We start from the raw sequence: 15,865 nt of genomic DNA on the forward strand, positions 1-15,865 counted from the left end.
TTTTCTTTAGGTTCTAATGCTCCAAGAATTTATTAAAAATAGTGTCGGGAGAACGTTTTTCCTCATCCAAGTGTTAAATTTTTTGAGACCTTCGTTGCCGGTCTTTAGCAGCATGTAATTCACTTGTTGGTCGGTTTTTATTTTGTTTATAGCAAAATATAGTTCTAACCTCTGTTTAAAAAGTTTAAATGTTTCCGCTGGATTTGGCATTTCCCAGTCCATAAACGGAATAACGTCATTATTGGTAGACATTATTATTAACGGCTATGTATTTTTTCAATAAACAGAAAATTCAATATGTCTGCCAATGTGCGAAAATCCACACGTGTTTATGGGAACACATACGATAACAACAGTTGACAAAAATTCAAAATGTCTGCTATTGTGCGAAAATCCACACGTGTTTACGGGAACACATACGATAACAACAGTTGACAAAAATTCAAAATGTCTGCTATTGTGCGAAAATCCACACGTGCTTACGGGAACACATACGACAACAACAGTTGGCAAAAATTCAAAATGTCTGCTATTGTGCAAAAATTCACACGTGTTTATAGCATATACGAGAATGACAGCAAAGTTTTATAAAATGCATATTAATGAAAAATTGGTTTACATGCCTTGTTTTGTCTTCTGTAAACGTATTTTTCCTCTCGTATCTGTTGCCGAAGTTTTTTTTGTTTTTTTTCAACTGTTATAAATGTTCGGTATCCATTTCACTGCCACCATGTCGTTTATTTATGTTTGTTATTATAAGTAATTGATAACCAAGTTGTGGTTTTATTTGATATAGAACTTTATTACATATTTACATAGGAAGAGAGATTGAAGGTATGTGTGTAGAGGTCTACGCCATGTTGTCGAATACGATATGTATTAGGCGGTTTACATCAATATTCATACGCCATGATTTCCTTGTTACGCGTATGAAAGTAGTTCTATGATAACACTACATATATATAAACAGAGAGAGAGAGATAACTTATTTAAGGCACCTCATACATATATATATATATATATATATGTATGTATGTATGAGGTGTTTTAAATAGGTTTCCAGACTTTTTTCGTATGGGCACTTTTATTGATAGTACAGATATGATACCTGTAGTCCTTCTGAAGTAATCTCCTCTGGCTGCAATGCGCTTGTTGTACTCTTATGTGAACGTGTCAATAACTCTTGTCACAGCCTCTTTCACTTCTCAATTGTCTCATAACAACAGCCTCTAAGATTTTCCTTGAGCAAAAGTCACAGCAAGCAAGCTATAGGGAGGCTGAAGAACTGTCTTGATGCCCATCTTGGTTAAATAGTCTGATCTTCTATGAGCACCCTTGGGACAAACATCAGTCAAATCTTCTGCATCTTTAGTTCTTTGTGAATAATTGTGTGTACAGTTTCCACACTGACATTAAACTGTACGCTTATTGCTTCTATAGACACACGATTGTCCTTATCCATGAATTTCTTTATTTGGCCAATCAACTCTAGTGTTCTGAATTCCTTACTCCTTCCACCCCTTTCATCATTCCTTCTTCCTTGAATCTCTTATGCTGCTCAAAAACTGATGCTCCATTCTTGCAAAGTGGCACAAAAGCACTCTAAAACACGCCATACGTTTTTGTGGCATTTTTTTTTCAAGTTTAAAACAGAATTTTATTGCATATTGTTTTTCCAAAATGTCCTTTTTGAAATTTACCAGCTGTGACAATCAGGCTTTAGTAGAGTGTATTCCAATTCCTGCTGTAACTGTTCATTTAAACTTGAAATCATAAAAATTGGTCAGTCATTTCATAGCAATAACATACTGAATTTTCAAGAGCCTATGACGATTTTAAATGCCTGTACAAAAAAGGTCTTGAATATATATATATATTAAAAGAGATTATTACAAATGTTTAATATATTTAAAATCAATTAACCAATGGTGCTGTACATATATCAATGAGAATTTAAGCCACGTAAATTGACTCAAATATTAAGCAACATTTCTGTAATCGATATCTGGTATCTTCTACTCCTATCCACTATTGACCATTTTTTTTCGAATTCTGTATTATTTCTACGTAGTTCTCTGATCCAATTCCCTAATGCAGTTGTATTCTTCTTTTTGTTTTTAATAATTATTCTAGTGCCATCCTCACTAACATTATTGTTTCTATCACCATTAGGTTCATTCACCGGTCCAGTTTTAAGTGATGCTATGTGATTTCTGTATATCCTTGAACATGCAACCTGTACCACCCAAGTATTACTTTCTTTCTGTTATCTACCTTAACCTTGCATTTGTAGACAACTTCAGAAATCAAGCAATTACGTCCCCAATGGGCATTCATTTGGGACCATACAATTGCATTTTTTTCCAAAATCTATTGTACCTGCTTCATTTCTCTCCTTATTTAGTATTGTATTGATTTTTCTTTTATTAGATTCTATTATCGTGCTCACGAGGTTAGCTGCGGTCGAGAATGATAACTTGACTGTGTTCCTATTTATTATTTTACTTAGTCTGTTTTCAGGTGGGAAGTTTTTCAATCATATCTGATGAGAGGTAAATATAAAATTTTTTAAATGATATAAAATTTAAAATTGTCTGGTTTATGTCAGAACAATTGTAATAACTGAAAAAAATACAAATATGAACTTATTCCTTCTTGTTGTTTTTGCCACTATATATATATATGTGTGTGTGTGTGAATAAAAAATCAAAAAAATATATAAATGTTTACATCTTTTCTTTATTTATTTCCTATGTGTTGACATGTAGGAATACAAAAAGTCTTTTGAAAAAAAAAAACGAGAATGTTTCTTTCAAAAGCATATAATTTTCAACCGATCCTTCAGTTTTCCTTAATGTGAATCTTATGCTTATGTAAAACAAAAAGCATGTATATATATATATATATATATATATATATATATATATATATACTTTTTGTTTTACATAAGGATCTATATGACATTACACAGCATGTTCTGATCAGTCAGTTACAAGTAACTAGAGACCTTTTCAGACGTAATGGGACGGTACTTTTGTATACACAATATTTTTGGTTGTTCCATTTTCTGAGCAGATGTATAGCTTGTCTGGTTTGCTAAGTCTAGAACATACAACATATAATTGTCCATATAAGAAGCAATCAGTATGTAGATGTAAGCCACACAATTATAAAAATTGTCCCTGAACTTTGGAACTCTGTTGATGGTGATTGCAAACACCAAACGAATTGGAAATTGTAATCTCTTAAATTGAAATAGCATATGTTAGAATTTGTGGAATGCGCAGAATGCAAACATCTTTAACTTTGAAAGACCTTATTAAAATTGTTGCTTCTGTGAGGTTTCTTAAATTTTTTACTGCACACCACATGCCATTGCAAAGCTTGGGCTGTTTAATATATTTCTCAACATGATAACTGGCTAATTTTCAATTGCAACAAATGGAATGGTATACTTGGCAAATGTAATGAATTCAAAAATTCTGTTGGATAATTAACTACTTTGTCTACTTCCACAACAGTGTTGACAGACTTGCATGTGACTACCACACTTTGAATGTTAAGCTGCATAATATTAAGTTTGTGGACATCTTTGCTCTTGACTCATCTATATATATAAAAGCAAAATTGTATGTATGTATGTTCGCTTTTTCTGTATGTCAACAAAAGGCTTTTTTCAGAGAAGCGGTCACTCGCTTCACAACTTTTTAAAACTTTTTATATCATATATAAATTGTAATATCTCACAGTTAACAATGAAGCTTGCCTGTCTATTTAATTTGCTTAATTTCGGGAAGATAAATATTCAACATTTGTCGCTCGCCGCATGTGGGTTATTCTTTTTCCTATAATATCTTGAGGGAAAAAAAAGCGTTCAGCAGTAAATGAAGGTACTATCCCGCAGTCAAACTTGACCTCATTAACTCATTAAAACGGGCACCTGCTAAATCCAAGTAATTAAATAAATTCAAACGTGTTTCCGTTAGCATGTGGCGGTGGGGCAATGGTTAACATCACATGTTTTTTTTTTCACACTTTAATTTGCAACTTTGCCTCAACGGTTCTGGTTCGATCCTCATACTTACTTTTTTTTTTAACCCCCCCCCGGAGTTTCCACACACACCTCCAAACACCCAGGCAACGCCGGGTACCCCTTGCTAGTCTATAAATATAAAAGCGAAAATGTGTGTATGTGTGTCCGCTAAAAACTTTCGACAGACACGACGAAAATTCACAAACTCGGAATCATATTGAAGCTCCATCCTTCGCTCGAAAAATATCGAAAAATTGGCCAAAAACCCTCATTTTTCACCCCGAAATCGACAATTTTCGACAGGGGTGGGGTCAACAAAAACGGTCCTCTCGTGACGACAACCGGTTCTACGCATGCGTCAGATGACGTCATGACCTGATTTATTTTAAATAGTTGAAAAACTGACTAAATTTCATGTACGTCATGTTAGCTCAGTTGGTTAGCGTGTTGGTTCGTTATCTAAACATTTTGGGTTCGAATCATGGTGTGAGATGTCTTTTTTTTTTCAATTTTTTAAATTTAAATATTGAACCAGTGTTATTTAAACCATTTTTCACGTAACGTTCGTTTTTCTGTTTGCTTTTTACTTCGCTTATCCACCTCCGACCACATACCCAAAAACATTCGGGTACCCACCGATTTTTTTAATTTTAATATCGAAACAGGCTTATTTAAGTCATTTTTCATGTGTTCGTCTTTTTGTTTTCTTTTTGATTTTTCGATTTTTACATTTAATATTGTTCGTTTGCCTTACGTTAGTTTTTTTTTTCGACGTTTTGATCACCCCCCCCCCTCCCGCATAAGTTTTAACATTGTTTTCTTTTTTTACTTCGCTTATAACAAACAAACCTGGTCATTGTTGTCGTAATGCTCTATGACTTCCGTGCGTGCACCTGTCAATTTGGTTCTTACTTAAATAAATTCAAACATCTTCCAGTTACTCATTCTGCCTGGCCGAAAGGTTCATGTTTTTTTCATATTTTATTTTCAAACTTCGTCTCAGGGCTTCGAGTTCGATCCTACCAACTTTTACCCCCCCCCCCCGGTTTCTTTTTTATTTAACACCACACACACCTCCAAACACCCGGGCAACACCGGGTACCCCCGCTAGTTCACTTAAATTCTTATAATCTATATATATATATAAAAGCGAAAATGTATGTATGTATGTGTGTTTGTATGTCTGCTAAAAACTTTTGACAGACAGAACACAAAAATTCACAAACTTGGTCTCATATTAAAGCCCGATCCTTCGCCCGACAAATATCGAAAAATTGACCAAAAACCTTCATTTTTTCACCTTGAAATCAGCACTTTTCTACAGGGAGGGGGTCAGCAAAAACCGAACTCTCATGACGAGATTGGTTCTACGCATGCGTCAGATGACGTCATAACCTGATTTAGTTTAAATATTTGAAGAACTGACAGAATTTCATGTACATTGTGTTAGCTCAGTTGGTTAAAGCGTTGGGTCATTATCTAAACGTTTTGAGTTCAAATCGTGGTGTGAGATGTCTTCTTTTTTTTTTCGATTTTTTAAATTTAAATATTGAAGCAGGGTTATTTAAGCCATTTTTCACGTAACGTTCGTTTTTCTGTTTTTTTTACTTCATTTATTCTTAGGTTTTCATTAACACCCCCCCCCCCCGCCAGACCACACACACACCTCCAAACACTCGGGCAATGCCGGGTACCCCCCCCCCCCCGCTAGTCTATATATATAAAAGCGAAAATGTGTGTATGTATATATGTGTGTTTGTATGTCTCGCAAAAACTTTCGATAGAGGCGACGGATTTTCACGAGATAGGTACCATTTTCAAGCTCGAACCTTCGACCGACAAATATTGAAAACTTGGTCCAAAACATTCATTCCTTCACCCTCAACCAGACCCTTTTCTACGATGAGGGGTAGAAAAAAAATCGTATCTTCATGACAAGATGGCTTCTACGCATGCGTCAACACGTGCGAAAGACGTTGTACCTTGAATTCATTTAAATATTATAAAAACTGATTTAGATTCGTCCACGTGTTCATAGTGCAATGGATTAACAACGTCATTATTGCAGGTTCAATTCCAGTTATCAGATATATTTTTTTTTGATTTTTAAACTTTGAATATTGAAACAAGGCTATTTATACCATTTTTTTTTTTTTTTTGTTGCTTTTTTGTGTTTTTTTTTGTTTTTCCGAACACGTTCATTTTTTTCTTTTTATTTGGTTATTGTTTATCCAATATTTTTTTTAAAAGTTTTACATCCATTCACTGTTTTTTTGTTTTGTTTTTTCCGATTTTTTAAAAAAGTTTAAACAGGGTTATTATTTTGATTATTCTTTACCCCTACACACACACAACTCTAAACACCCGGGCAATGCCGGGTATCCATGCTAGTTAATTTGAATAGCTGGAAATACATTTTTAATCAATTCTTCTTTTGATTGATTTAAATTACAGAAATTATGAGGCAATGAAATTCACCCTGAATTCATATCAGCTGGCACTGTTCCATTTTCAATTTCTAACAATTGATGTGAAAATATTTCTATAGATTGATACTTTTGCATGCATATTTGTAGTTAAGTTTAATGTCTTCGCATGTCGCCCAAAAGCAGAGTCTCTGAGGCAAGCATTTATTTCATCAATATTCGCCTAATGGCACATTTCCACGCAAATCTTGCAATGATCGAGAACTTTGAGTGATTTTTTTGTGTGTGCATTCATCCAAACAATAAGTTTGCATTTCCACAATACTTTTCCCATGCTGGATATTTGGATATGTCACACAAATTGTATGTTTAATGGTAATTTCAATGCAGAATGAGCAGTATTTCCACCTGGTAGTAATGTCACAGCTATTCTGGGTGATAAAAGACTATGTCATTTTGTGATTGAATGATTACCAAAATCAAATTAATAAGGAAAGTTTTACCAGTTCCTCCTGTTTTATTTAAGCAAAAGATTTCTCCACCCCTGTTACTGACAATCTGCATTATTTGGTTGTAAATCTCTTTGCTTATGTTGTTTTTATGCATATTTGATTGCATGTGCAGCAAAAGATCATATTTTTACATTAACCAAAGTAGCAGCAGAGCGATTTGGTGATGTTATACCCAATTGATTGAAAGCTTTGTTTGCGATTTCTCCACACAATTTTTCAATCATTATTAATGTTTCATTATGAATTTCTACTGTAAAATCGAGGTAGGTATTTGTACTTTCATTGCATATTTGATGAAAAATATCTTCAACTATATGTGATTTATATTTCTCCCGTAACTCTGTTGGAGATGAAGGAGAAATGATGTCATTTGGAAGCATAAGTTGTATTTTCTGACATTAGATAGAAAAGATAGATTCAGTAGTATAACACAAAGTTTTTAATGGTTCTGGTGATTATTCAAGTTGAAGTAGTTTAATTTTTCTGGCAGCTCAACACATTCCTTTTGTTTCTCCCAGAAATTTAAGAGCCTTAAAGTTATAGGGCCGTATCAGAATGATAGGTGATCAAAAGTGGTTGTCAAGCATGAAGTCGTGTTTGACGCTGATCTGCTGTTTCTTGTTGACGTCTTTCAGCAACTTACAATATGTTTTCATTCTATTGAGAACAAAGCAGATCTGAAGTTCCAGGAGGGTTAGGGTTAGGCTCATTCCGTGTCAAATCATCCAGAAATATGGGATTTTGAGATTTTTGTCACTATTCTGTGCTTTCAACTAACAATTTATTAAAAAAACAAAAGGTAAATTTTCACATTAGGTCCACCTCCACAATTTTTAACATGGGTAGGTTGGGGGTGTTTATTCTGAAAGCCGTTCTTAACATGGGGAAAATGGTGGTATTTATTCCAAAAGCCGTTTTTAAAAGACGAAAGACAGGTAAAAGGTTAAAACATGTGGTTAGGCATGGGTGTTGTTTATTCCGAAAGCCGTTCTTAATATGGGGAGGTTGGGAGTGTTTATTCATGGCCGTCAGTGAATTATAGTGCATAGTACAGGTCTTTATATCTGGAAAACTAATTGCCTCTGCAAATTTTAAATGAGATTTTCTTATTCAGCATAGTCGAAAATTGTGGAGGTGGACCTAATGTAATAAAAATACCCTCCCCCAAAAAAGATATCGTGAAATTTAAATTTAAGCGTGGTACTAAAAATAAAATTAGACCGAAAAATACACCTTTGGGGTTGTACTTGCACAAGGACTTGAAAAAGTTGTCAACAAAAACAAATATATAACAAGTAAATATTTTCAAAGGCAAGATAAGTTACTTTTCTACCTAATTGGATAATTTTTAGTGTTTTTATTAGGTTTGTACTACTGTACATACAGATTCGAAAAAGTTGTCAAAAAATAAATGTATCACAAATATTATCAAAGGCAAGATATGTTACTTTATTACCAAAATGGATAATTTTTTTTGTTTTTTTAATGTAAAATGTTTATTCGGCTTGAAAAACACAGCATTTACTGCTATATTTGAAAATTACAAATCGCGGCAGACTGTGTTAAACACAAAAGGTTTGGGAAAATGAGTTAAAACTAAAAAAACTATACAAAATACTGGGTAATTCCATCTCAAATCATCCAGACCATGACACCCTTACCTCTCAGATTTTTTTCAAACTTTCACCATATGTTGGTATCATAAAAACTAGGGAATCCTAAAAATTTGAGCTTTTAACTCTAAGTAGTAGAGGTAGGGAGTACTGGGTCGGGTCTTCAGATTTTGGTGGAGACCCCCTCAGATCAAAATATGCACTAAACCTAGGTAAGAATCGAAAAAATTTTGAAAAAAAAATCAAAATTCATCTGTTGGCGCCATTTTTTAGATTTTTAGGCTCCGGGGGCCCAAAAACGCCCATTTACCCATCTTTGCAAAAGAAGGGATAAGAAATAGCAGTTGAAACTTAGGTATTTTCACTTCTTTTGACTTGGTCAATGAATTAGGATAGGAATGACACAATGTATAGCTAAATTGAGTTTTATTTTAGCATATAAAAGTCATTTTTTAGTACAAAATCGGGATTTTAGCACAATTTTCACAGTGATTTACACCCTAGATGTCATTCATTTTGCGGAAAGAAATACCCTTAATCGTCCAGTGTTCCAAATCTGGTAAATTTTACATAAGAATGTTTCTTACAAAGCTTCATACAAAAATTGTAAGTGTTATTTAACTAGTTTCCCAAGGGGCTTGGGGACTAGTACTAGTAGGATCGAATGATTGATAACATTGCAGTGTTATCTGAGAAAGGAGTTGTTTTGTTTATTTGGTCAGTTCAAAATGAGACTTTGAAATGTAGAGTCTCCTTGCTATGTTATTTTTATCATAATCATAGCACACAGTTGAAATCTCCTTCTCCTTGGGTCCATTCATATTTTTATTTGGGTCCATTTTGAATATCCTGACACAGTTATATTTCTCTTTCAGGATTGTATTGAAGAGTCAGCTGGTAGAATGAGTAGTGTTGCAGCAGTGGAGCGGGAGGAGAAAGTTAAACATCTATCTCTTTACAGAGAAAGACGTTTTACTAAACTGGGATATTCGTTCTCCTCGATCCTCGATGCATTGCCTTACATTCGTATGGTTCTTGACGAGACTCATCTCAGCAACCAACATGTCGAGATCGTGAGGATGTTACTGGATAGTGAATTGCTACTGAGTCAGTTGAACTGTCTTTCATTGTTCAGGTACAAAGTCTCATTACCTCTCCTAAATCTTGTTGAGGTAGGAACGCAGGATGATCTGTGCAAAATTCTTCCAAAGTTGTTTGAGGATCTTTCAGTTGGAAAACTGGACACCTTGGAAGTGTACACTGTTCAATACAGACATATAGATATTGAGGAACCGACATCTGAGTTGGAGATAAAACTTTTGAAAGATATGTGTGTACATGCATCCAAAACAATCGAACTTCAATGTGGTAGAGAGTACGGATTTGGGCAGTACAATGACATTCGTGCCACGCAAATACACAAGTTGACCGTGGAAGAGTGAAAAGACCTGGAGAGCAACAATGTTATGTGTGAACGAGAACTTGGAGTATTCGATCATCGTGCTATTGTTTCGAAATGTAGGAATAACAAGTTCAAAGCAAAATCCTTGAGAAACGATATGGTCTTGCACAGTGTGTCATTGGATGGTGCATCAAAAATTTCGACGGCAATTGCAAAACTTTTGAACAAAAGAGAAGACGAATGGAATGAAGAACAAAAGACTCTTCTCCATCTAAAAGTTGAAAAGAAGATAAAGAAAGCGATGAACGCAAGCAATTACACTACTAAATTGCTCATAAATTGTAAAAGTTGGCGTGGTCCGTGTGTTAGTTCTGAAGAATTGATGTCGGTGCTAAAAGATCATTCAGAATTACAAGAGAAGATTGTCATGACTGAGTTAGCATATTACAGAGACACCCACAAATCAGATGTAACTGCAAATCCTGAACTATTCAAACTCAACAAAATCACTCATGAAGAGCGGCTTATGAATCTTTGCGCACTCCTGGATGGTTGCCCGGTATCCACAAGAATTCCTCTGCCCACTAATGATGATGCCCTAAAAGCCATCACTTGCATTCCACGAGTTGCAGAGGAAATGGTTGAGTTACCTTTAATCCTGAATGTGAATCAGATGTGTGTGGTGTTGTGGACAGTAAAGGGGGTGCCAACATGGTTTCTGGGGTACTGTACTAAAATCCTAGACAACCAGAAATACGAAATTGAACATTTGGAGCGTGTTTATGAAAGGAAGAACTTAAAATGGAGGTACCCAAACCCAGATGATAAGCAAACTATCGATGCAGATCAAATTGTCGAATGCGAAATCAACGGAGACTGGGATGTTCTTTCGGACCGAAACATGCAATTCACACTGCACAACCACAAAGAGATTGCAGCCAAGTTTGATGGATTATTGTAGTGCTTGTAGTGTATATCTGAGTCACTTTTGTTAAGTCTGTTAAGCACTTGGAAATCATAAAAGGATGGGATTATGTCGATTTCGGCCTATTTTCAGCAATTTTAGGTCCAATTTGGCCAAATTCACCCCTAAAATTGCCCTTAAAGACCCCAAGACCTGTCAATTATCATGGTTCTCTGCCTTATATGTGTGTCTGAAGTCATTCATATCCATTGGGAATGAACAAGGATCGATTAAGTGACTGAGAACAGGATTTTGGCAATTTCGTCCTATTTTTGGCAATTTTGGGTCCAAATTTGGTCTATTTCTCTTCAAAAAAGGCCCAAAAAGATCTGAGACCTGTATATAATCGTACTCCAATGTCTATTTTAGGTATCTACAGCAATATATACCTTTATAAAGGTGGACGAGGATAATTTATGTGACCCAAGATGGTTTTTGTGATTTTTGCCTGTTTTTCGGCCAATTTATGACCAATTTTGGCCATTTTTTGACCGAAATTGACCAAGAATACCACAAAACCTGTTTAAATACATGACCCTGTGTCATTTGAAACTATTTATATCCATTAATGGGCATTGGAGATACACAAGAAGCAAAATTATGCCTTGAAATCACTCATATTGACATTTCGGACACATATTTCTTGAAAAACCAGCCCCAGATCTAAAAAATGCCGCCAACAGATGAAAAATTTTTTTTTTTCAAATTTTTTTTCGATTTTGAACTAGATACACCTTATATTTTGATTTGAGGGGGTCCCCACCAGATTTTGAAGATGTGACCTTTTTTCGACCCAGTACTCCCTACCTCTATAAGTAGTTCCGGAAATATAGCAATTTTGGTATTTTACATATATCGCGTTGAGGTGCAAATTTGTGAAATTATGAAATTACGTTTTGGGGCATAAATCAATTTCTAAACTAGGTAGAACCTTAAAAATTTGCATAAACAATGTTTTCCACACGAGGAATCCAAATATCACGTTTAAAACCTCTGAAAATGGATTATTTCTGAGTTATTGAACTTTTAATCTGAGATTTGGGTATTGGTCTAAGGCGACCCCAAAAAAACATGTGGCACTATTGAAAATTGAATTTTTTTTTTGTTCCTAGACATTCCTGATAGGCTGAACTTAAATTCTTCCGAAAAAGGTGTTTGGTTCTTTTCTTGTTAGCTCACAATTGAACCTTAAAGATGGGCAGTTTTACGGGCCTCACTTCCAGACAGCAGTGTACAAGGAGTCACTTGACTTCACAAATAGGAAATCCTGAATTTTATTTTGACTTCCTGTTCATTTAAAAAGTGGTATTGCTGCTTTCTGGTGTTTCTTTAAGTTGGCTGAAACTATTTTTTTTTTTTTTTGATGCAAGGATGCAAGTAGCAGGTAAAGCCAAGTAACCGGATAGGGAGGAAAGGCATTTGTTCAGTAATAAAAGAGAATTAATCTTTAATTATATTCAAATTTGTCCCTGAAATTATTTGCAACAAAGAATTCAATGTGTTTCCATTCTGTATGAACAACTTTGCATCCTGAAACAACCAGAAGTTTTCCGAACCATTAAAAAATAATGCATTTCATAATTTACAAAATGAATCTGTTCTCTTTTACATTCTGGTCGTGTGTCATGATTATACATAAGCACCTTAATGAAGCTTTTCACCACATCTTCAGTATTTACACATTTGTTTGTTCCCAACAGATTTTGAAATCTTGACTTCAGTTCTTTAATTGTAATGTCAACTGTAGAACCAATATTCTTTACTTTTTCTTTGATCCAAAAACAGGACTTTCCTTGGAAAAAGACTCTCGTTGCCCTGTCTGCATGGGGTGGGGAACCCAACTCGTATCCTTCACTAACACTACCAAGTAAATTCTTTCTTTCAGTTTGTCTCCAATAAGTTAAGTTCTCTCTTGTTCTTGAAGTAGTAAGTCTTCCATATCTAATGTTGACATTGAAAGAGTGCATGGGACTTCAATAGGGCTAATGCAAGCCAATGTGTTGTGCAGTAGAAGTCTATGAGATGGGGAACTTAACTGTGTCACAAGACCATTCCTCTCTCCAGTATTTACATTTGCCCCATCTGCACAAAACCCAACAATTCTCGATGAAAAGTTTCATCATCAGTGCACTAACACCACTTTTGAAAGAGCAGATTTAATAACAGAAATAATGCCTTCAGCATGGCCATGTTCAATTGCAATAATTTCAAGTTTATTTCCTGCTATAATTTTCAACACTATTCTTACATAACATGCTTTATTTTCTGTCAGACCTCTCCCATCACTTAAACATTTATTAGATATTACAAATTTTTTTTTTTTTTTCTCAGGGTTGAAATTGTTTTTCTACTCACCCCACCATAAATTAAAATTATTTTAAAATTAAAAAACTAATACATGCATTATTTTCACCTCATGTGAAGAACATAAATTGAAGATTTTTTTTTTTTTTTAATTCTTATCCTACAGCCACTGAATTTTTTTATGAAGGTTGGAGAGTTTATTTAAAAAAAATAAATATGTTTTTTCAAGAAAAATCCTATTCACATTTTTTTGGCATTTTTGTAGAACGTTTTGTAAAAAATGAATTTAGTTTAAAAAGTATGTAATACTTTTTAAAATTAATTGAAAATATTTCGATCAATAATACCCTAGAAGTTAAAAAATGGTTTTATATGCAATAAAATTATGTATATTTATTTTGTTTTTTCTTTCTTTTAATTAAAATGGTAATTAGTTTAAAAAAGTAATTAATGTTTATTTAATATCTACCAATCAGGCATTCTTAATACAAAACTCTTTTGTGCTATTTTTAAAAACTCTAACTTAATTATTACTGTGAAACTGACTTTTTTAAAACATTGAAGAACAATTTTTCTTTTCATTGACAGCTTCAAAAATTTAATAAACGAGCAAAGTCAATTTATTTAAAGAAACAAAGGTTTAATAGTATAGAAAATAGATAATATAACAATACACTTTTTTAATGAAGCCTGTTTAAAAAGCAACTTAAAAAATATAACAAATTTTTATAAAAATCTAAAAAAAAAACTTCAAAAGAAGTGAAATGGATTACTTGATCCGCAATATTTTCATTTTAGAGATATTTCTTGGAAGCTTTCTAAGAAAAAGTTTATTGTTCTAAGAAAAGGTATTTTGTTCTATTAAACCTTTTATTGTTTAAATAATTTCGCTTGTTTTATTTAAAAAATTATCACGGTTAAAATGCATTTTTCACTTAGTATTTGGAAAATTACTGAGAAAAAACAGTCACTGAAAAGATAAGTGTATTTAAAATTTTTAGTGAAATTTAATTGATGTACCAGAAAGTTCATTTCTCTGACTATAGTTGATCGAAGAATGCAAATGAAAACTGTTCTTCAATTATTTACAGATCATATTGAAATGCATCAAGATATGAGTTCTTATTCCTTTGAAAAATAATACTAATCATGATGTCTAGAGTGAGTTATACTTTTTATTAGAACATTTTTATAAGAACCCAGGACTGGTATTTTTGTGAAGAAGAATAGAGAGAAAAAGAGAGAGCAATAGTAGTATTGGCTCGGTCCAAGAAATAAAACTACTTAATATGAGCTGGTTGTTTTAAAAATGCGACGGAACTAAGTGCTTTCCAATTCTTCGATATTGTGCCTCCTATTCTGGACACCACAGTCGTCAAAAGAAGCTCAAATGAAAGATTTAAAGCTGTCCTGAGTACAAGGAAATATTTTGTTTTCTATTTGAAATATTGGAGTAATGTTCTTGCCTCAGACTTGGCAGATAACTGGCACAAACTACTGAATAGTTCCAACAACAGACAAGACGTGGTTTGTCCCCTAAACATTTTCATCTTCCTTCTCAAAAGGCATTACATTGACAAGTCCTATGATTATGATTATGCCTAGAAAATGAAAATTTAATTATATCTCATCTGTTTTTTCCAATGACAGAAAAAGCAGGACAATGCAGCTTTGGTGAACTTTTGGACTCACCATGCCATGAGCTCCATTACACCCGGTCCACTGGCTTGAGAAATATGGACAAATTTGATGATGAAACTCGAACAACCTACCTGTGGCGTGCTGGTTTACGTAAGCAGGAAAATGTAACAACCATCTGCCTCCATCATGAACAGGTATTTGGTAATGCATTTGAACAGCATACAATCAAGTGCTGTGGCGTCTTGAAAACACACAAGCGTAAAGTTCAGGGAAGAAAACAAATCACTCTTGAGATGGCGCAATATTTAGAAGCCAAAGACTACACAGTTACGCCAGGGTTCATGCTTTACCGATAATGTGACAAATCCTACCAATATCTCATCAATGAAAGTTCCTGACACAAGCTCCTCAGGTGATGTAGTTCATTTTCAAAATGATTTTAATGAAGATGCTCCAGCTGATGAACCATTTGAAATGTACAAAACACCAAGAAAACAGCTCAACAGTGGTCTAGAAATGGTTGGTGTCTCTCCAGTGAAGCTTCATAGTGTGGCCCAACATAGTCGTGTGAGCACTGCCAAACAGAAACTCAAGAAAGTGATGAACACATACAAATCCACCCTGGCAGAAGCCTACGATGTTGAAGGGGATATGCTCGATACATCTGATTCTGATTTTGAGAAAAATGATGTCCAGTGGAAGGCTGCAGAGTTGGATCGACTGCATGATTTGATGCGATAAAAACTGAAAACAGCTACGTACCCTCAGAAGATCCAAATATTGACTCTGGTACCGGACAAGTGGTCACGTGAATTTACTGCTCAACAATTTGGAGTGAGTGAGTACCTGATTCGGATGGCCCGGGATCTGAAAAAGGTTGGTGGCATTATAGCAACACCAGATCCAAAGAAAGGAAAATCTTTTCCTCAGGAAACTCTTGACCTGGTACTGGTGTTATGTAATGGATGGC

The 15,865-nt window shown here is 34.3% G+C and overlaps 2 protein-coding genes across 3 annotated transcripts in view; one reads left to right on the forward strand and one right to left on the reverse strand.

Annotated features, from left to right (window-relative positions):
- The window catches only part of LOC145283798 (RING finger protein 37-like), a 79,994-nt gene that overhangs the window by 13,222 nt on the left and 50,907 nt on the right, over window positions 1-15,865 (reverse strand). The window lies entirely within an intron of this gene.
- On the forward strand, window positions 14,898-15,251 carry LOC145283983 (ARL14 effector protein-like). Its single transcript, XM_080133080.1, has one exon. It carries the CDS (start codon window positions 14,898-14,900, stop codon window positions 15,249-15,251), a length of 354 nt encoding a protein of 117 aa, XP_079989206.1.

The sequence above is a fragment of the Euprymna scolopes genome, chromosome 8 (genome assembly GCF_053919585.1).
Source record: "Euprymna scolopes isolate OS-2025 chromosome 8, ASM5391958v1, whole genome shotgun sequence".
NCBI lineage: Eukaryota > Metazoa > Mollusca > Cephalopoda > Sepiida > Sepiolidae > Euprymna > Euprymna scolopes.